The sequence below is a fragment of the Strix uralensis genome, chromosome Z, assembly GCF_047716275.1.
Source record: "Strix uralensis isolate ZFMK-TIS-50842 chromosome Z, bStrUra1, whole genome shotgun sequence".
NCBI lineage: Eukaryota > Metazoa > Chordata > Aves > Strigiformes > Strigidae > Strix > Strix uralensis.
In genome coordinates this window covers 7,844,690-7,865,824 of record NC_134012.1, presented here as the reverse complement: position 1 = coordinate 7,865,824, position 21,135 = coordinate 7,844,690, and the positions used below count along the sequence as shown (strand labels likewise).

General features: G+C 38.0%; 1 protein-coding gene across 1 annotated transcript in view; it reads left to right on the top strand.

Annotated features, from left to right (window-relative positions):
- MSH3 (mutS homolog 3) overlaps nucleotides 1-21,135 on the top strand; it is a 115,300-nt gene that overhangs the window by 32,489 nt on the left and 61,676 nt on the right. Inside the window, exons 9-12 of the mRNA XM_074857301.1 lie at nucleotides 8,826-8,938; nucleotides 10,324-10,438; nucleotides 17,416-17,500; nucleotides 17,984-18,093. Coding sequence (XP_074713402.1) covers nucleotides 8,826-8,938; nucleotides 10,324-10,438; nucleotides 17,416-17,500; nucleotides 17,984-18,093 — 423 coding nt within the window. The remainder of the gene's footprint in view (nucleotides 1-8,825; nucleotides 8,939-10,323; nucleotides 10,439-17,415; nucleotides 17,501-17,983; nucleotides 18,094-21,135) is intronic.

Below are 21,135 nucleotides of genomic sequence, written 5' to 3'. Positions count from 1 at the left end.
GACCTTAGACTTGCTCTTACAACCTGCTTCACATTTCTGTCAGCTCCTCTGTTATACCAGTGACAGACACTTATGCAGTTTAGTGAAATGATCCAGCTGATGTTGGTGATGGTCCTGCTTCAGGTGGAGGGCCGGACAACATGACTCCAGAGCTCCCTCAGTGATACCTGCAGTTTTAGAGGCAGCTCTGTGTGGCTCTACTCTGCTCACTGTGATAATTGCTTTCATTCAAAATCAAGTTGTTAAGCAATGAAAATAGGAAAACTTGGAGGGGGAGGGCAGGCAGAAGGGTCAGGCAGTGAAAGTCTCTAAGGGGTGAATCGTCCTGCTGACCAACTGCAAATAGAGAAGTAAAGCTTCTGGCCCTAGGAAGGATTGGAAGAGGACTGTGATACAAGCCTGAGACAATAGCCAGTGCTCCTAAAGCTTTTTGGTGGCAAGCTTTTGCCAAAGTCTCCCTTAGAAACAGCAGTCAGAGCTGGTTGTTCTGGTCCTGTCACCATCACCATCTTTTCACTTTCGCTGAGCCATTTAACCATGATAAACCAGCAAAAAGCTCTTCTTTCCTTCCCTCCACAATGAATTCTTCCTGTCATAGCTTGCTCAAAGTGCTTGGTGCAGACTCAGAAAAGTTCTACAGCTATTGAAGACAAAGCAGTGGGAATAAGCAGCCAGGGATGAGGTGGGAAGAGTGGTATTATGAGTCAGTAGCTACGTTGATGTAGACATGCACAGAACTGCAGCTGCGAAGTAACTGAGACCAGACACAATAATAAGAGCTAGTGTTGAGGTAAATGAATAGTTATCCCTTTCATATAAAGTATGCTTCTCCAGCTATATGTTATTGTATGACATTTAAGACCCGACGTGAGAAGAAAATATAGAAAATCACCCTGTCTGATGGGAAAGAACACAGATAATTAACATTTTAGTTAGTACTCAGCAAAAACTTGGGCAATACAGGGAGAGGAAGCGATCCATTCTTGAGGAAAAAAGGGGGAGAGAGGAGTTCAGAGTTTGAAAATGATCCCAAAAGCACAATGTGGTGCTTAGGTGTTTCATGGCCTCTCAGCTAGGTGCAGAGGAAGAGACATGGAAAGGAGTCTTCCATATCTGATTTTAGAACATATGACATAAATGTGGAGTTTTATTCATTTCTGTTGCCTGTGCATTTTTCATCTTCATAACTGTATTGTCTGTTTGGCGTTTTAGAAATACTTGCATTTCCTGTTACATTGCCTGTCTTTCTTCCCCAACTAGATTTAACATTGGCTTGAAGCTAAGTAGCATCAAAGCACTCTACCTTCAGAATCCTTAAAATGCTGGCACATTGGGTTGCTCTGGCAGGATGCAGCAGTTCATCACATTCTTCTGTATCGTAAGAAGAAGATGTTACAAGCTTTATAGGTCATGTTAGGGCCATGTTAGTGGTGTCCTTTTGGAGAAACTTCTGGTGACAATTAGTTGGTAAACTCTTTGGCATACTGCTGTGTGCCTGAACCCAGAGTGTTTCAAGGAGTGCAGAATAGCGTGCATCTGGAATTTGTTGAACTGTTCTCTGACAGAAAGGCACCACAGGGAAATCTTCTGTCTAAAAAAAAAAAAAGAAAAGTATGTGCTAATTCTGCTGGAAACTTCCAACCTTAAATTTGTGTAACTAATGTCAGAAAATTCAGGGCAGAAATAGCCACAGACCATTTTAACAAGGCCACAAAATACACCCAGCTGTGGGGGACTTGATGGTGTGCAGAAAAGAGAGGCAAGCCACAGGTGTGATCACAACCTATCACGAGCAAATGATTGGGTCTATGGCTTCACTTTCTCCTCACTCACGGTTTGATTCTGAAAGAGGTATTTTCCATGGTGGGATGTAACTGAGGGAGCATTATTTCATTGTTACTCAATTATTACATTGTTAATGTAGTATGGCAGATATTGGGCAGGTGTTCCTATATTTTGTTTTGTGGTGGTGTTGTTGCTTTGGTTTGGTTTTTTTTGTTTGTTTATTTGCTTGTTTGAAGACATGCAAGAAGAGAGATTTTTGCTGGTTGATATAATCTTGAATGGAGGAATTGTGGTGCCAGTGGTGATTCTGGGGACAGACTTGCACAGCTGGTTTATGAAGCTGTCTCTAGCACATCACTGTCGGGGGTGCAGGTGGAGGGTAGCAGTAAAACAAGCACATAGCAGATTAGTCCAGTGTGCTCTCAGTCTTCTGATGACACCAAATCAGGGTGAGCTGCATCCTCCCAGTGTCATGTTCTATATAACACCTGTAAAACACAGAGGGAAATACTGCTGGAAGCATGGAGAAGATACTGTGCTGACTCTGAAGAGCAGTTGTATGAGCTGATACACAACTGCACGAGGCAGTGAAGATCACTTTAAATAGTACTGTTCATTGGATATGAATTGCTTTTTGTCATTTTGCAAGTAAAGTATATGTGTTTTGGATGTTTAATGGACAGAGCTACTACATTAGAAGTTAGAGCTTCTACTCATTTATCCCCTGTTCTGCTCGTGCATGTGTTGTTCACTCACAGCCATACATGATGGAGAGAACTTCTATTTTTTAGGTAATTTCTCCACCATGTTTTCAGTTCAAGCCTGGTTTTCTAACATTCTTTGCAGTCACTTCAACCTCATACCCTTTGCATGTTGACTGGAATTGTCCTCTGTTTTATTGTCCAAGTGATAACTGAAGTATTGAGTGTTACCAGATGCAGTATTAAGCTTTATGGAACTTTGAAAAACACATTCTTTCATTTTGACAGTGAACCCCTGATACCATTCCGAGTATTGTTCTTCAGCCAGTTTTGTACCCATTCTGTAATAAGTACTTTCATGTAAATCATGCTTCCATAGATCAGTTATGAGAACATGTGAAACGATATAAAATAACCTCACTGAAATCAAGCATGTAGGAAATCATCTGCTTCCTCTCTGTCCACAGAATCTGTTCCTGTGCTATTGAAGGAAACTAAATTGATTTGATGGGATTTTCTTTTTCTTGACAAATCCATGCTGACTATTAATCATCTTGCTTTCTTCTAGGGGCTTAGAAATAGTTTCCTAACAGTTCTTGATCTTTTCTACTAGGTTTCCGTGAAACAAGTGTAGTGTGTCTCATCCTATTCTTCAGATGAGAGTGCCTACACAGCCCTCTGGCCTTTGCTTTTCTGATAGTGTCTTTGCTCTGCTTCCTTGACAGCTGCTGTCTCTTGAGTTCCTAAAGCTAAAAGAATGTTTTCTTCTAATTTCCTGAATCCAGACTCTTGGCTTGTAGATATGGTTGGAGTTCTTTTCAGCTGTAGCTTTGCTAAGGTGACTGGAAGGAAACCAGGATGTACTTGTTGAGAAAGGTTGATAGTTTGGATAGTAAAAGGCAAGCAAGGAGTTTTCTGTAAGTTTTTTCTCTGTGTGTGTATATACATATATATATGTAAAAAATATGTGTGTATGTATATAAATTAAAGTGTGTCAAAGTTGCTTCTAGGCTTTTCAGAAGCTTCTAGCATATATGAGGGTTTTGGGATGGGATGTTTGAAAAGCTGGAGGTCTTGTGGGGTAATGTGTTGTATGTAGTTGTCCCGATCCAATGTCGGGGGAGGTTTTGATACGATCGCAAGAGCGAGATTAGGACACAAATGAGGTCAGATGCCATACAACCTTTTAAGCTTTATTCCCGTAACAGGGCATAATAGTGATAGGACAGAGAGAAGAAGAAGGGAAAAGTCAGAATACCTAAGCAAGCGAACAGAAGAGATGCAGCAAGATTAGTTACCACCACCACGAATCCAGCGACGTCCTGTTGGCTCAGTCTCAGTGCAGGTGATGGGGTGTGTGAAAAGAGTTCGCAGTTCTTTGCTCCAAGCTCCGAGCTCCAAGCTCTGCAGAGAAATAATGTCCAATTCCCTGAGAGAGGAGTACGCAGTCCTTTTATTGTCACAGTCCCCACGAATTCTTCAAAGAGCCTGCCCATTTCCACGGAGCTCATTGTCATACACGCCACCCCATGTTCCTCCATTCACGCATGCCCAGGTGTTGACAGTGGTTGTGCCAGGGGGTGTTGACCTGTGGCATCTTCAGCCTCCGCTCATCTTCCTCACTCTGATTTCCTCTCCACCCAGCCTTGCGCACAAGTGCAGCTTGGTAGGTGCTACAAAGGATGTTGTTCTAGTTTCAGGCGGATACGGTGGATTCTTCAGGGACATTAGTCTCCTTCAGAGTGTACTCCTCCACGGCGACAGGATGTTGAGGCCAGGAAGTGGTAGTGGTGCAGCAGCAATGTTGAGACAAACACAGTCCAACACAGTCTCTTATAGTAGTATATTGATAGCATACATGTGGTGTTTATTGTTTGGTTATTACAGGCAGCAGTGATTTATATTATTCTGAGAGTGGCAGCTAGTCAGAGAAGGTGGCTGTGCTGCCATTTTCCTTGCAACAACATTGTCTCCATCTCTGGTATCTGAACGTTGTTCAGAGCAACTGTGGGAAAGTACTTTACTCCGGCAGGAGAAAAAGCTGTGCTTATAAAAATGTGAGTGCCAAAAGAACAGTTGCTTGGAAATGTCATTGAGGCTTTGCCAGAGAAGCTACTTGAGCACCATGCCAAGATTTACCAAGAAGGAAGAACGATTGTTCTCCAGTTCTCACAGACAAGTTCAAACCTAGAGCCCCTGAGCTAGAAGCAATTGTGTAACAAAGGTAACACAATTATGACAAAGGAAACGCAGTTTCTGCTAAGCATGTTGGTAAGGGAGGATGACGTGGTATACTTGGACTTCTGAAAGGATTAATGCATTCAGGTTACCTTGCTCTACTGGGCAGCGTAGGCATTTTTCCTCTACAGTGTCAGGCTGGTCATCCTAGCAGAGCACACTCTGAGGAGTGCAGAGAAAATAGCAGCTTGAATAAAGTGTATACAAAAAATTAAATAACAGTTATTTGTGCTTTATAAATCTGTGCTTAGCATCAGAAATAAAAACGTCTTACTAAATTTTAGGAGCAGAGATCTCCCTTCCCAAATTCTGTTTTGTTTATGAACTTTGATATATGGGATGAACTTGTGATATGTGGGTGTACAGTACAGTATTGGTGCCTGCACCCCTGCATTTGAAGATTTTAAAGCAGAATGGGCAGAGCAGGATAGTAGTTGGAAGGTAAAATTCTGGAGTTATTTACTTTCCTTAGGAAGGCGTCCTGAGCTTTAAGAAAACTTAGTTTGGATGGGTTTATTTTTCAGGAAGTCTTTATGCACTTTATGCCTGTTTAATTGTGAATTATAGAGCAGTAATGAGTTGACTCCTGTTTTATTCAGCACACTGCAGTGAGCTCTTGTGCTTATATGCAAGCTCATTCTTACAATAAAAGATTTCTGTAAATTAGTTTTACATTGTTTTACATTCTTCTAGCTTCTAGGTTTTTTTAGTGTTTTTATTAAGAGATCTTCCCCCCCACCCCCACCCCGCCCCCCTCATTTAGTGATCTCTTTAAAATGTTTTTCTGCAGCACTTGGTAAGCAAAGAATCTTTAAGTGGATGCTTCGAATTGCTGGATAAATAGAGGGATAAAACCCAGCAATTACGACCTTTTTTCATTTTCCCAGTAGGGTGACAATAAATTAGTCGCTGTAGTAGTAGAATCATAGAACAACATAGATTGGAATGGACTTAATATATTATATTATATACACAAAAGCGTGTGTATGTCTGTGTAAACATGTGATTTTTAAGATCCCATCATTTATGTGTCTATTTATGGACACACTGATTTCATATCTATAACTGTGGCTGATGTTCATCTCTTCAAGCATCTTCTGTAACTCATCTTGTGGGGGAAAAACAGTTCTGCATCAAATCCTGGTGCTATAGGTTCATTTGTACCATCAGTTGACAGTTTGAAACCTTGAAACATCTCTGCTCAGTATCTAGTTAAGGGTGGTAGCAGAAGAACTTCTACAAGGAAGGTAAAAAAAGCTTTAAAAAGTTGAGTTTCATCATTGACTAGCGCTATCAGTGTCATGGGACTATGAGGATTGCTTGTTTTCAGAGGTACTGAAGGGGTATCAGTACTGGGTGAGTTGTGCAGCAGTTCATTGTAGATGTTCTGACAAGAATGATGTTTACAAAAGTTGATGGGAAATTGACTTCTGATTTAAATAGGCATTGGTAGCTGGAGAGATAAATCATCAACATAAACATCAACATATCATTCTGGCTATAATCAGAAAAATGGCCTATGGGTGATCATCTGACTAAACAAAGGACAGATGTGAAAACCTTCTGTAGCAAATTTTGTTTTCATACATTTTGATAAAAATTCATGTTTTTTCATATGTTGAATAGATATCTATAACCTTTCAGTTTACTTTATCTAGAGTATCAGATGCATACTTTCAGATAAAGTGTCAGATATTTGTTTGATGATGCCATAGCTAGAATATAAATATTAAAATATGTGAAGATCTTTACAAATCACGGAGTTGTCGAATTCTAATTTGAACTATTTTCTATCGATGTAGTTGATGGACAAATGTACTGCTATAAGAAGTCCCTCAAGTTATACTGATTGTAACTGTCATTTGCCAAAGTTTATTCTAAGGAGTTGTATAAATTTGGTTATGAAATGAAAGAAAATCCTAAATGCATTAAAGAGAGTGACACAATTAATTTTTAACCATTACTTTAAAAACAGGCAGGTATGGCATGAATCATCCAATGAATGACACCCCCCCCCAAGCCTTCTGTTTTGACTTTGGTTCTAAAAATTAGCTCTGCGGACCTCGCTAAGCCTTGCTTTTCTGAAGTCAGTGTTATGAAAACACAAGAAGTAGAAATGAAAAATAAAATCCTGTTTTAAAAAGGTTTCTCTTAAGTCCCTACTCACACATGGTCAACCCAAAAGCCCTGCTGTCTTGCAGGACTGATTCAAAGGTTTGTACTCTGCTAACCTCCAGATATCATACAACACATTTTAAAAAGTTTAATGCTGAAGTGGTATTCTTGCAAAAGACCGTGGTGAGTATACATGTTAATTTGGCAAAATGGATGGATGTGTTAGAGCAGATTATTAGTGAAGGTTGGAGCAAGTGAAAAACACAAGGAAGAAAATAGCTGATTGCTATCGGAGGTTGAGGAACACAGACTAATTGTCTTTTACGGAAATCCATTTACTTTAAAAATGTTTGCTCATTCTGAGTAGGGTTGGGGCAGAGGGGAATCCCAGAGGGTATGAAGACTGAAAACTTAATTGGATCAGTCAGTTAAAACTAAGGCAGTCGAAGTAAGCAAGGGATCATCTAGGATGTGCTGAGAAAAGTCAGACCTCTAAGACTTAGTTAGTTTGACACGTATTATAGGAAAATAACTCTCATTTTTAAGAGGTGATCCTCAGAGACATATTGATTCTTTCAGATGGGAATATGTACAATGTAGTGCAGAAAACCTGTCTGGTTTTTCCTGTGAAGTCAAAAAGCCCTGCAAAAAGGGTATCGATTAATTTCCTTCCTATAATACCTACACAATCCCTCTCATTGGCATAATTTCAATGTGCTAGAAGTATTTGGTGAATTCATGTCCCATGGTAGTATGAGACTGGATATGCTGAAGCCAAGTTGGTTTGATATATGTCTTTTACTGGCAGCTTTCTACTGGCCACTTCTTCAGTGCTTGTTCTGTAGCTGTGTAATTATGCTCAGAGGTTGAAGGGGCAGTGTGTGTAATTGTTTTGTTTTGTTTTGTTTTTTAACCAGCACATCAGTTTAATGCTGTATTAACAGCTGTACAAATTGAATTGATAATGCAGCATTCAGTTTTAATTTCAGTGAGCATTAAGGAAAAGCAACCAGTGTAGAAAGGCTGTATCTTGTAAACACCACACACATACTCTTCTCTGAGTCAGATTTTGGCATCTTGGGTGTACTGCTTGACACTCAAGCCCAGGTACCAAGCAGCTTTGATCTCATGCACATTGTGATGAATAAAGGTTTTTTGCCACTGTCTCATGTAAGTGGGCTGTGGAAGCAGGGGTCACAGAAAATAGGCTAGATTAATTTTTCATGGGTTGAAAAACTGGCTGAAATCCTGTACTGCTGTAATTCTCAATTACTTGTCGACAGTAGGGAAGGATTCATGGAAGAGATCTCATTTGGCTTAATGGTGGAATAGAGTAAGTTTGCCATGTTTGCTGGTACTGTTAAACTGGAAGGAAGTGCTGGCATGTTGGGAAGACTGGATTATCATTAATAACATCCTTGACAACCTGGATTGCAAAAAGACTGAAAGAAATCAAGTCCTTTAGCACAAGGAAAAGTCTTCAAATAGTTATGAAATAAAGGACAGGAATACTTTATTTCAGCTGCATATAGTAAAAGAGGCAGTAGGTTAATGTTGCAACAAGATATACAGCATAGAACAAAGCCTTTAAAGATAAAGGATGATTAAATATGGTAATAGCATAGGAGAACTGCTTCATTGTTTAAGTCTTTAAGAACTGATAGGGCAAATACTTATTATGATTGATTAAAACATATCTACCTTGCAGGTATACTGGACAGCCTCTTGAAGTCTCTTTTGGTCTTGCTTGCTGTTGCTGTTTGTCTTTTATTTGTTTGCACTTTTACAATGGAAAGAAGAAATGTCTGAAAAAATCCCCACCTCTTAGAAATGTTCTCAACCCACCCAAGTAGCTCATCTTTTCATTCTTTACCCGTTCAATTCTTCACAAAGGAAAGACAAAAGAAAGTACACCTTTATAACCTGCGTAAGTGTTGTTCATGAAAGGAGCATAAATACTGAAAGTCAATTATTTTTTCTTTGCAGGTTACGGGATGACAGAATTAGGATAGAAAGGATGGAAAACCTCCATTTTGAATACAGCCATGCTTTCCAGCTGATCACAAATTTTTATGCAAAAGAAGTGCCTGATACTACAGGTATGTCATTTAGATTTTTATGTGAAAGAAGTGCCTGACATTACAGGTCTTTCATTCAGAATGTCTTTGAAGCATGCATCCTGTTAGCTTTTAGATAGATAAGGAATACATGTGGGTGCATCCCATGAGGTCTCATGGACTTGCCTACTTCCACTTTGTTTAAGTGTTTCCTAACTTGACCCTCCTCTGTTAACGAGAAGTCTTCATTGCTCCAGAATTTCCCACTGGTCTGAGAGGCCTTGGATTCCTCAAGGCATATTTACCAGTAAAAACCAAGACAAAGAAGGCATTGAGTTCCACAGGCTCTTCCATGTCCTTTGTCACAGGATCTGCTGCCCCATTCAGCAGTGGGCCCACATTTTCCCTTGTCTTGCTCATGTACTTGTAGAAGCTCTTGTTGTCCTTCCAGACCTTGCCAGTCTCAACTCCAGGTGGGCTTTTGTTTTCCTAACCCCATCCCTGCAAGCTCTAACAATGTCTCTATATTCTTCCTGGGTCACCTGTCCCTGCTTCCACCTCTCATATTGCTCCTTTTTAATGTCTGAGTTCATCAGGAGCATCTTGTTGATCCATGCAGGCCTTCTGCCACCTTTGCTTAATTTTCTGCACGTTAGAGGAAGCGAACCTTGAAAGTGAACATTGTTTAAATAGGAATGGATACAGCATCCCTTTTCTTCATAGCTTGAAGATGTGTGTTTAGACAGATGTAAATTCACACATATATAGCAACTGAGGGAAATCACTCAACATCTGAAATGTTTCTTCAAGTCCTTGTGTGTGTTAACACTCTAAGACCAGAAGAACAGCTTTAAAAAACATCTCTAAAAAAACTTAATAGGGTTTTAAAAAAATGCTATTTTATGTTGAGATATCATGGAGTGAATTTTCCTATTGTTGCAACTTGAAGAGGGACTGTGGAAGTGCACTGTTTAAAAACATTATCAAATACGAATAGCTGTCTCACAAAGATGGAACCATGTTCTTCAGACTGGCTGAGGCAGATAAATCATCAGCACATGCGCCAAAGCCTGTTCATTCCTTTTAACTTGCACAGATGTTGCCTGCAGCGATGGAGATTTCCGAATTCAGTTGTTAGTTTGGATATTTAGAAATTTCTTATGTCAGAAGTTAGTAATTGTTATGAAGAAAAGCCTGTGGAGTCAAATGCTTTATGTTTCATAATATGTTTACATTATTATAATGTTCTACATGCTTTGGAACCATAAGTGTTATTTTGGAGCCTCACTTTATGTTGATTTGTAGATATCACAGAACACTGTACATATATTACAGATTTCTATTTTATTAAATTGAAAAACAAAATATGCTTTTTCTAAAATACATAAGTAGTAAACAGTGTTTTAACAAGAAAAACTTTTTTTTAGATCCTCAAAAACTATCTGTAATAGTAAGCTTGGATAAGCCTGTTATTTGTTCTCTGGCAGCAGTAATTGCATACCTCAAAGAATTTAATTTGGAAAGGATCCTTTACAATCCAAGGTAAGTTGCCATATATAAACTTCCAATTCAAACCACCAATACATGTACCACTGTTATCTTGTAAGTTTTAGCAGGCATTCACTTCAATGTAATGAACCCACCTGCTAGACTGATAAACGTAGTCTTTGTAAAAATTATACCTTACATTTAAGCTCCTAATCAGAACTGAAAGAATCAAGTGACTTCTTTTTGTGGTGTTTCATGAAAATCTTTATGAAGTATGTTTGTCTAGACATTACTATCAGTAATGTAAATGAACATGAACTGCTGCCAAGTGTTACTGAAAACAAACAAGGTGCAAAAACTAGTAGATATTATAGAGTGGAAATTCTGAAGTTTGTTAATCACTATCAGCCATCATGCCTCAACCTCAGTTTTATTTTGTGAACAAAATTTGGAGGTTTTTTGGGAGCTTTTAAAAAAAAATTAATGCTTTGTAGATGTTGTTTTATTTTTGCGAGAGGTGTGTAAACAATTTTCTCTTTCTATAGCTCTGGAAGCAGGTATAAATACTAATGTGTTGTAATGTTTAGACAGTACTCAGAAGGTCTGTTTGAGCTGGTGAATCTAGTTATCAATTATAAAGAAAACAGGCGTTTAACACATCCCAGCTTTCTGAAAAATCCCTCAAGTTGGCTCAGTAGTAACTGGGAGTGGGGGAACAGTCCTGCAAAAAGTTGTTGATAGACCATCACCATTTGTACAATGTTACTACAAAAACACACAGACATGGAAATAATCTTGCCTTCCCTTAAGTAGTCCCAACACTTAGGTTTATTAGATATGCTCAGATGAGTACTCAAAATTTGTAACAGGATTATGCAGGTGGAATCAAATGAAAATGGAAAGATATTGCCACTCAAGCATATTTTTGTCCTGTCTTGCACAAGTATAAAAGATTGCTATGCTACCTGGCTTACGTTTGAAAATATCACTGAGGTTTATTAAATGCTTTATTAAAATAGGTTTATCTGCCATGGATCCTGTGCAGAATGTTCTCTTGGTTGTCCTCTATCCTCTAAGTAGGCAGGATTTAACAAAGTAAGTCTGACTGGAAACTTAGAAATACATCATGCCAGTTGTAGATCATTCACATGTATGAGGATCTTAAAGTTTCAACTCTTACTTTGAAGGGCTCCCTACATTACCAGGTTTTTTTAAATGCAGCTGCATTTAAAAACCTGACTGCAGATGTCAGCTTTAAACATTTTTCAGTATCTATTAAAATATCTGGAAATTATATGTACCTTGGTTTTCTAGATTTTTGGAATGGATTTTCTTCCTTAAGTTACCCTTTCCCTCGTTGAGTACTATTAAAATGTTAACAAAAAGTTTGCTGGGCTTATAGGCCTAATGTGGAAAGAATTTCTGTGACATCTTCTAAGCCATCTCCCCTGCCTCGTCCATCAAGAAGCGTTCTGATCTGTGGTGTTCTGGCACAATGATGTTCCCACTCATCCACTTCAGTTGGCTTTTTAGTTGCTTGGGTGGTTGGAGATACCTTGTTGTAAGAGTTTCTGAAGAAAGTGAACTCCAAGGAAATGCCATTTCATGGTCACACTCGTAGATCACTATTGTGACTGTGCCCTATGTTCAAGCACATAAGGTAAATGCTCTTTCAGATGGAAGAAGTACAAAATCCATCTTTTATGTAGAAGTAATTCAGGCTTATCTAGTAGCAGCCAGTCACATTTGTAATAGCTGCATCTTAAAATCAAGTAATTACAGACTGGGAAGGAAAAGCACTAAATCCTAGTGTTGACATTTGTCTGTGAAGGTTGCTCTAGTGGACTTTATGTGAATGTATGACCATCTGAATGGAAAGGCAATGAACTATTTGATATCTTGGTGATACACTATGAAGAAATAAAATATATTACTTGAGATAACTTTGCTCCTGTGTTTAGGAGCTTAGATTCTGCTGTATTTATTTCTAAAGCCTTTACTACTTTGACTACCTGCTACTGAATTCTACTCGCTGTTTTTAGCAGGTCACATATATTGAAATAGTGAGCTAAATACTGAGACAAACTCAACTTCAGTATTTTTCCTAATGCCAGCGAAATACTATCTAAATACTGAAAAGGGAAAGCCTTTTAAGCAAAGGGTGTCAGGGTCATGGATCTTCTATGATTCTGCAGGAAACAGAGAAGAAATACTTCCCTTGCACTGTCAAGCAACTTTAAATTCCTAGGAGAATTCAGGTCAGTGAGCATATACTGATGAGTCAGAGAGCATGAAGATAAGAGTTGTGAGATAGTTTTCAATTTATTAATGTAAGTGACACAGATCTGGATGAAAAAGACCTATTTGATAGGAAGAATGACAAAAAAATTCCTTACACCTTTGTACCTTCTTTGGTACAGAGTTTTGGGCCCAGCTGAAAAAAAATTCCAGCTCAATATAATAATAATAATCATGAAACATCACATAAGTGGTAAGGGATTCTTATTAGTTGAGGGAAAACAAGTTTTGTTTTAATATTTAGATGAAGCTTTTAAATCTGCTTTTAAGATCCTAAAGAAAGCAAAATACTGAAAAGAAGAAAAGGTTCTTGCCCCACAGCAGGACCTTGGGATATGGCTAGGCTTCATTGGAGCTCTAGCAGCAAGTAAAAATAGATTTAACAATGAATGAGACAAGCTTTTTTTAATCAGTGTATTCCAATACCTTTACATACTGAGAGACCTTTATTGGCTTTTGACAAGAAGTTGGTACACTTCTAGGACAGGTTTTCAAATACGGTTTTGCTTGAAAAATCATCATTTGCATAGCAGTTGCTGGGGAAATGTCTCAGTGTATTTTAATTTTACCTACAGGTTTTGCAGCATATTGGAAATGGAAGAGAGAGACTGTAGTTTTTAGATTTTGAAGAGCGATAGATGAACTTCAGGAAATGCAGAGAATAGAAGAGCCAGGTATCTTTCTGAAGGAGAGGACTAGCTTTGGGATTGGAGAACTACCAGCAGTGAAGAGAGAAGACAGAGGCAGAAGTGTAAGAGGAGAAGGAAGGGTTAAAATGACTTTGAGGGAGGAGGGGAAAGAGATAAAGAATTCAAAAGGAGGATAAATGTTTGATTGTACCTTATAGTAGGCGTGGAAGGGAGTTGGCAAGATGAAATTGAGAGAAGTCAAATTAAATTCTTCAGCTTAAAATGGTGAACATCCTTGAATTTTCAGGGGAAATGGCATAGAAATTGAGGGAATGGTGTTCATAAGGCTTTCATATCTCTTGGGTGCTGATGATGTCAGAAACATCATGTATACAAGACAATTCTTAGATTTATTTACACACTCTTTATGAGGAAGGGAGTGCTGAAATGATTTTGGGAGATTTCAAAGTCAGCTCAGGAGCATGAGGGACTGAAAAAGGAATGGCATGGTTTTCAGACACTAAGAAGAGGTGCTTAGCAAAGGATTTGCTGTCTCTTTTGAGACCACAGAAGAAGAACAGCAGGTGGGACCTCTTGCACTCTGGACATTTGGAGCTTGTAGCAGTGCTGACACTGTGTGAAAGGGAAGCGGACTAAGAGAGTGTAGACATCTAGGTAGAACATGGTTGCAGGCCCACTCCTTGGGGTGAGTTCAGTGGAGAAAAAGAAGACTAATTCAGGATAAAAATGATGGATGTTATTTTTGTTTTTCTTATTCGTTCCGAGGTCCTCTCATTTCTGTTCTTGTTCTTTGTTTTGTACTGTGCGGGGGGGTGTGTGTGTTTTATTTTGTTACTGGTTTAACTGGAAGTTTCTGGACTCCTATCACATCAGGGATACAGATCAGAAGTTCTAGCCCTGTAGCAATATTTGCTAATGGATTTAAAACTGGTTAATTAAATACAAAACATAGTCTAGGCTTGATGTCGTTAACTACTTAGAGTGTGGTATACGTCTTTCATACCTAAAGAAGGCTAATGCTTCTGAGAAATGGAGAGACTTGTTTTTATTCCTTAAAGCTGAACAGGGATTCCTTCAACTCTTGTCTAAATATACAGGTTTGTTCTGTGGTTTATTCACCCTTAGAAATCTCAAAGACATGGACTCTAGAGGTCTGTAAAAGGTAATTGAGCAAAGAAAATCTGCTGCTTGGTAGGCTTTCATTACAGTGCCTTGCAGCTTTGCTCAAATGTTTTACAGATTTGCAAAATTAAAGTAGTTGAAAACTACTGATCTGAATAACATGCATTCACTTAGGCTTGGTTACTGAGTACGAAATTATATATAATATCTCCCGTGGAGAGACTAATGAATAAAGCATAAAAAATGCCCTTCGCTGCAAGCTTCTAAGGAGACAGAATGACCAAGAAGGTCCAGTTTCACAGGTAGCACATAACTGAAATCTGAGGATGTAGTTTACTGTCCTAAAGCAATCATAGTAAACCTTAAATAACCATCAGGTGTGGTTCTACTCTGAAAAGTTATTTCATGAGTAGGAACCTCTTTCTCTTGAGTATTGTCCAAAAGTTTCCTAAAGCTTACTAGAAGCTTGTGTTTCTTTTTGTTCCCTCTTTCCACTTTTCTCAGCACAGATGGCTGATGATCCCAGATGATCCTACCTTGCCTTGCTCCTCAGCAACGAACTTGCCAGCTATTTCTGTCACTTGTGTTTTGTGCTGTTCGAGTACGTGGGACAGTTGCAAATCTGTTATTTGAAACTTAGGTCACACTGTCTCTTACAGAAGGAATTATGACATTGTGATCCACTTAAAGTGATTTTGAAGAGCCATTTTTACTGATGCAGGAGGTGGCTGATAGCAGCAGGTTAGAATTTCTCACAAGGAATGTGTTGACACCCTTGCTGCAAAACCAGCACTAACAATATTTGTTTATAACCACCTTATGCCACTTGGTCCCTAAATTCCTTGCAAATAGTCTGTCTTTGTTCACATTTTTACCAAGTTCTTATCCCAAGCTGTGAAGGAAGATGAGGGGGTGGAAGCAAAACATATTCTGTGCTGTGACATCTGGAATTGTTGGTTGGGCATATACTGCAGTTGATCTTGGCTATTATTCATATACTCTAAGCTCTCAATTACTAGGGTTAATAGCAGGGTGGAGTAACTCAGATAAAGCAAACACCTGGATAGTATAAAACACACATAATTTATGCTGTAAAAACAACTTTAGCATATCTGATTCTGAAAGAATAGTAAATATACTGTGCAGTGGACCAGTTAGTTGTCTTTAAATACTACCAGAGATCAAGCTTGCTGTGAACAGAATATGCTCTGTGTTAAGTGCTCTGAAGCCAGGTGAAGTGGGGAAGCACTGGAACTAGTAAATCAACAATCTTGAAACTCATGTATGGGTGACTGAGGGTTTATAGAAACTGCCAAAAACATCCTTTTCTGTTTTCAGGAAGAGGTGTGAAGGCATGGTTCTTACCCAGCTGGGTTTAAGACATCACAGTCTTGAGTAGTGGCAAACTAAGATGCAGCAAATAGGGAAATTGCAGTTTAGGTAAGCCCTAGATGCAGAACAGGTGTTTTCAGAAGAGTGGGTAGGATTTGTTGTTGATCATAGGTGTTAGGAGCCAAGCAGAAATCATTCCTATTTAATTTTGACCAGCATCAGCAGTTGCGACTGAAGATAATAAAGGAAGTATTGTTTTGTTGCTTATAATACTGTGTACTTTGGAAAGTGCTGCTGCTTTTGCCTCCAAGGTTTGTTTTGCTGGTCAACTTTGTTGGTTGCTGGGATAGCACAGCAGAGCAGAATAATTATGACTGTGGGTGCAGTTCTGAGTCAGCTGTACTTCCAAACTATCCCTGAACTTCTTGAGGGCACTTAGTTGAATCTACTTTTTAAAAAAAAAAAAATAAAATTCTGTGGAAAATACTTCTAATTTGACCTACTGTGTAGGAACAAATTTGCTAGGAGGCCCAAACACCTGCATACAACATAAATATATAACATTAGTCTCTGAATATTTCATGTTTCTGAAAGTTTTAGTGCTGTTTTTGTTTTTAATATAGCAATAATGCGGCTGTGTGTGCCTAACAGAAAAGTTTGAGCATTTGAGTGCTCCTCCAGAAGCTTAAAATTGAATGCACTGAAAAAAATTTGTGAAAAGTCAAGAAAGCAGTTGTAAGTCCTATCCAGCAAGTCATTCTGTTTTGTCTAAGACAATAAAGAGTGTCCTAGATTTTGTGCAAAGGGCAGTCAGCAGTATGATTAACCTAGACAATCATGACTTGATTTGTCAGAAGCATTTAGTGAGGATCTTGAACTTCACAGTCCCAACTACCAGATGTGTATGTCTGAGACTGAAATAATTTTCATATCTAATATGATTACACATCTAATACAATTTTTTTATTGATTCTAAACCAACACAACCTTCGGGTTGGTCTCATCCAGTTCTTTTAGGGAGTGTCAAAAAGTCAAGTAATTTTGATCACGGTTATTTCATATTAAAAATGAAATAACTTAGTTTAACTATGCTCTATTTTTATTTTCCTAAATAATTGTACTAACAGCCTGTTTAAATTTGTAGTAGTAGTAAAAAATAAGAATATGTATTTTGATATGCTGTTTGATGATCAGTTGTGTTAAAAGTCCGTTCCACTCTTATTAATTCTTAGTCCTGTCCCTGACCCTAATCCTACAGTGATCATAACAAAACACTAACTAAAGCACATACTTTTTCAATTTCATCATAGACTGAAGAAGGGGTACTTCCTTAACCATTTAGTGGATCAGGATTAGATAACAAGAGAGCTGGATTTTATTCTGAGCTTTGTCAGAGTCATTGTAGAAAACTGGGAAGCGAGTCATAAATCTTGTTTTTCCAAGCAATATAATAAAATAAGTTATTAGTGTTCAGTTCTTTTATTTATTTGAATAGATTTTTAATTCCTTACTTGATTTTTTTTTTATTTTGAATAACTAATGAATTCTGTAATATGAGAAACTTGACAGTGTTTCACATTACATCCATGCCCAAATTTAAAATATAACATATGAAATTCCTCTCCCCAGCAATTTCAAACGGTTGTCAAATGAAACTGAATACATGACAATTAATGGGACAACAATGAAAAATCTCGAAATTTTACAGAATCAGGTAAGGACAAATGTAATTTTTTTTTTTAATAAATGCTGAGATTTTCACAACTGTTTGACATACTGTTCCCAATGAAGTTAAGTTTGCAAATCTCACTCAGAAGGTTTGAATTATTTTAGATGGGATCAGCTGAAGGAGGATTACATTTTCAGAGGCATAAATGAAAGTTAATCTGTGCTGGTTTTTAGTATGAGTTAGGAACCTTATTGCGCTTTGACTAGCAAAGAACTTTGCTAAAGTTTGAGTTCTTGAGCAACTGCAGGCAAGTGATACTTTCTGGCTAAAGGAAGAACATACTTAAGTAGCTTATGACTATTGGAAGTACTTTATGTAAGGCATTGTAGGCAAAAAAGATAGGTAAACAAACATGTAGTTGCCATATCTTAAAGCCTAAACAGAATGTTTAAGTAGTGTGGTGAAGATCCTTTCACTACATTGTTGATGTTTCAGTTAAAAATAGTGACACTATTTTTATTATTTTAGACTGATATGAAAACAAGAGGAAGCCTACTCTGGGTCTTGGATCATACTAAAACTTCCTTTGGACGTCGGAGATTGAAGAAATGGGTAACCCAGCCCCTCATGAAATCCAGGTGAGAGAGTTCTTTATCTTGGGCTAAATTTGTATCATAAAATTATGATGCTGAGTATGCCCAAGGTCTTCATTTTTCCTGGAGACCTGAGAGCCACAGTAGAGTTTAGATAGGAAACGATATGGTAGAAGATGTGGACATTATATATAGGTTTGGAAGTGCTAAACTGCTCTTTGGGCACAGAGTGGTTTGAGCACAGAATATCTAAGTAATTGGAGTAGCCGATTTGGAGCAAGTTAGAAATTCCTATGCAGAAATCAGATTGGGTACCATTCTAAATTAGTATCCTTTTTCAAACAATGGATGAGGAATACCTGCTATTGGAGGATTATTTATTTTTAAACTTGCCAATTAGTGTTTGATGTCTTTCTCACTTCACAAATATTTGTATCCTTAATGTATTTAATTTGTTCTAAAGTAGCTGTGGATGTTTCTGTTATTCCTGTGTGCAATGTATTGCATATGAAAGTATTTCTTTTTTAGTCCTGAAATGTGGTGATTGTTTGGTCACTTGTGTTTTGAGCTATACTTTATTTATTAATGCTTTAGAAATGCTTTATTTTGTATATTTGTCATGCTTGGTTTTACTTGTCTCTGTCTTGAAAGGGACTCCATCTTTTCTGATTTCTCTTCACAGGCTTTATTGGAGTGTTGTACTTGAGTATGTAGTAAATAACAGTATTGAGTCCATGGAATGTTTGTTGCCTACCTCTTAAGGTTTTGGATCTGTGCCTTTGAATGTGCATTCCCTGAGCATTTTCAATGTAGAGTTTACTCAACTGTCACTTTGTTCACTTCAGCTATAGCATACAGAAAATCCTTTTGGTTTGGTTGTTTATTTCCTCTGTTACTTTTGTAAGTATGTTAAACAGTTTTAATTTTTATTCATTTTTAACAGTTTTAAATAGTGAGGTATACCAATGCTTTAGTGTCTTGCTGTTCTTGGTAATTTACAAATGTTTCTACAGAAGCATTTTTTTTCCTCGACCAATTTTTAATATGTTAAAGCACTATACTTCTGAAGCATCATTGCTTAGTTTTCTTATTAGCCTTTTTGTAAGGATCTTTTCTCAGTAGTGTAAGAAAAGCACATAACTTTTTTCCTTCCTGTTTTGTTAATTTAGAATATTTGAGACATTTTTCATTTGTAGGAGCCATACTGGTTAGACTGTTTCATGCCACAGTTTCTGGCAGGGATTTAAGAGGTTGATTGCAGTATGTCTTTTTTTTCTTAAAAAAAATTCTTTTGATAATAGCTTTTATATATCTTACCCACTTCAAAAAGGCTTTTGATGTAACCATCCTAAATAGTATTAGACTTTATGGAAGTTGACTATGTGCCTAGTGTTCACCTTAAAAGCATATAGATAGAATTTCTGGGCCACTTTACAGGAATAAGTTGAAATAAATTAGTTTATTTCTTTTCTGGCCCTTGAGGCACCTTACAAGTACCTTTTGGGAATTGCTTGTAAAGTTGTCAGAGGGGGGAGCCAGAGCACAGGCTCTGGTCTGGTGTGGTGGCAGCACTGAGGATGGGGACCTGAAAAGGAGTGCCTCTAACCATTTTGCTCCCAAATGGTCACACGTGTGATGCAGCAGGTGAAATACCATTCAACAATACAATAGACAGAGTTCTTACCTGAATAGAGAGGATAGAAAACTGCTTGCTTGGGGACTGCAGGCCATCTTTCTTAACCAGTAAACTTAGTTTTAGTTCTCTCTTGTCTCAGTGCAGAACCAGCTTTACAAATTTGCAATTTTGGTTTCTTCTCTTTCTCCTCAGCTCTTTGCTACTTCTAGAGATTGCTACTTACCTTTTTCAGCCTTATTTCTCAGTATGGAAGAAAGTTCCATGGTTGGAGATGACAGTACCCCACAGCTGAAGCTAAACAAGCTATTTTGTTTATGTGTATTTCTCCCTTTCTGACTCTTAAGTTGTAATTTCACATACTTAGTGCATCAGACATTCGGCAGTATTGTTTCCAGTAATGCACACAAATGCACTTAGAGAACATTCTGTAACTGTAATTCACCTGTGCCTCCTGGGTTGACGTTTTCAAAGGAAATAAGATTTCTGTACTGCGTCTTTTCCAATCAGTGGGTAGGTGCATTTCCCTTGGTGTATCAAAAAGTGAGAGGGTGTAATTACTGCTTTATGCCTTATAGTTGAAAATCACTTGGGATGATGACTAAATTTCCAGGGGAGAAACCATACACTGGGTTGAATAAAGGCAGAATGTGTACAGACAGCTCATTTGGGCAAACTTGAAGGTACCCATTAGATCATAAGTGATGTAATACATTTAGAGACTTACAAGAAAGTTTTAAGCATTAGACATGTGTGATTTTTGGAAAAAAAAAAAAAGCAGCTTAACCAAGGAAGGTGTAATGTCCTCACTTATTCACCTAGGTGTACAAACCTGATGGGATAAGAATGTATGAGTCATTGAGGACTGAGCTTTTTAGGAGGAATCAGGAAAGTCATTGTTTTTTGTAGGAGTTACGTCTTTATGGCTTACAGAACTGTTATCTTGCCTTGCCTATCTTGCCTTTGAAATGTAAGTTCCATCCAGTGCCTTTCTTGCCTAACTTTTGTAAGGGGAGTGGAAAAAAAAGGAAATAGAAAGCTGAGGCAGTTGGAACATTTTTGACTGAATGAAAACGTGCTGTTTCCATGTCAAGCAATGGAGTTTCCGCAGCAGAAAGAGTAGAGCTGTGTATTACCATACTCAACAGCAAAAGGGCTAAGGACTGGTCCTGGGACACAGTGTTGTAACAGAATGTGATCTTGGTGTCTTTGTATGTGTGCAACATTTAAAAATAATTTCTTTCCTAATGCAAAATAAATCTTCGAACCTCTGCAGTTGATATGAAGCAGTCACTGCTTTTTCAATAGCTACAGGAAGAGGAGAAAGATAAGCTTAACATAGGCCTGGTTAAGTAAACCTGGATCTGATTTGCATCTTTCTTATTTTGTTCTTGTATATTATGGATGTGTTGGCCTATGGTGGTGGTATAAAAGAAAGTGCAAGGAAGTTGTTG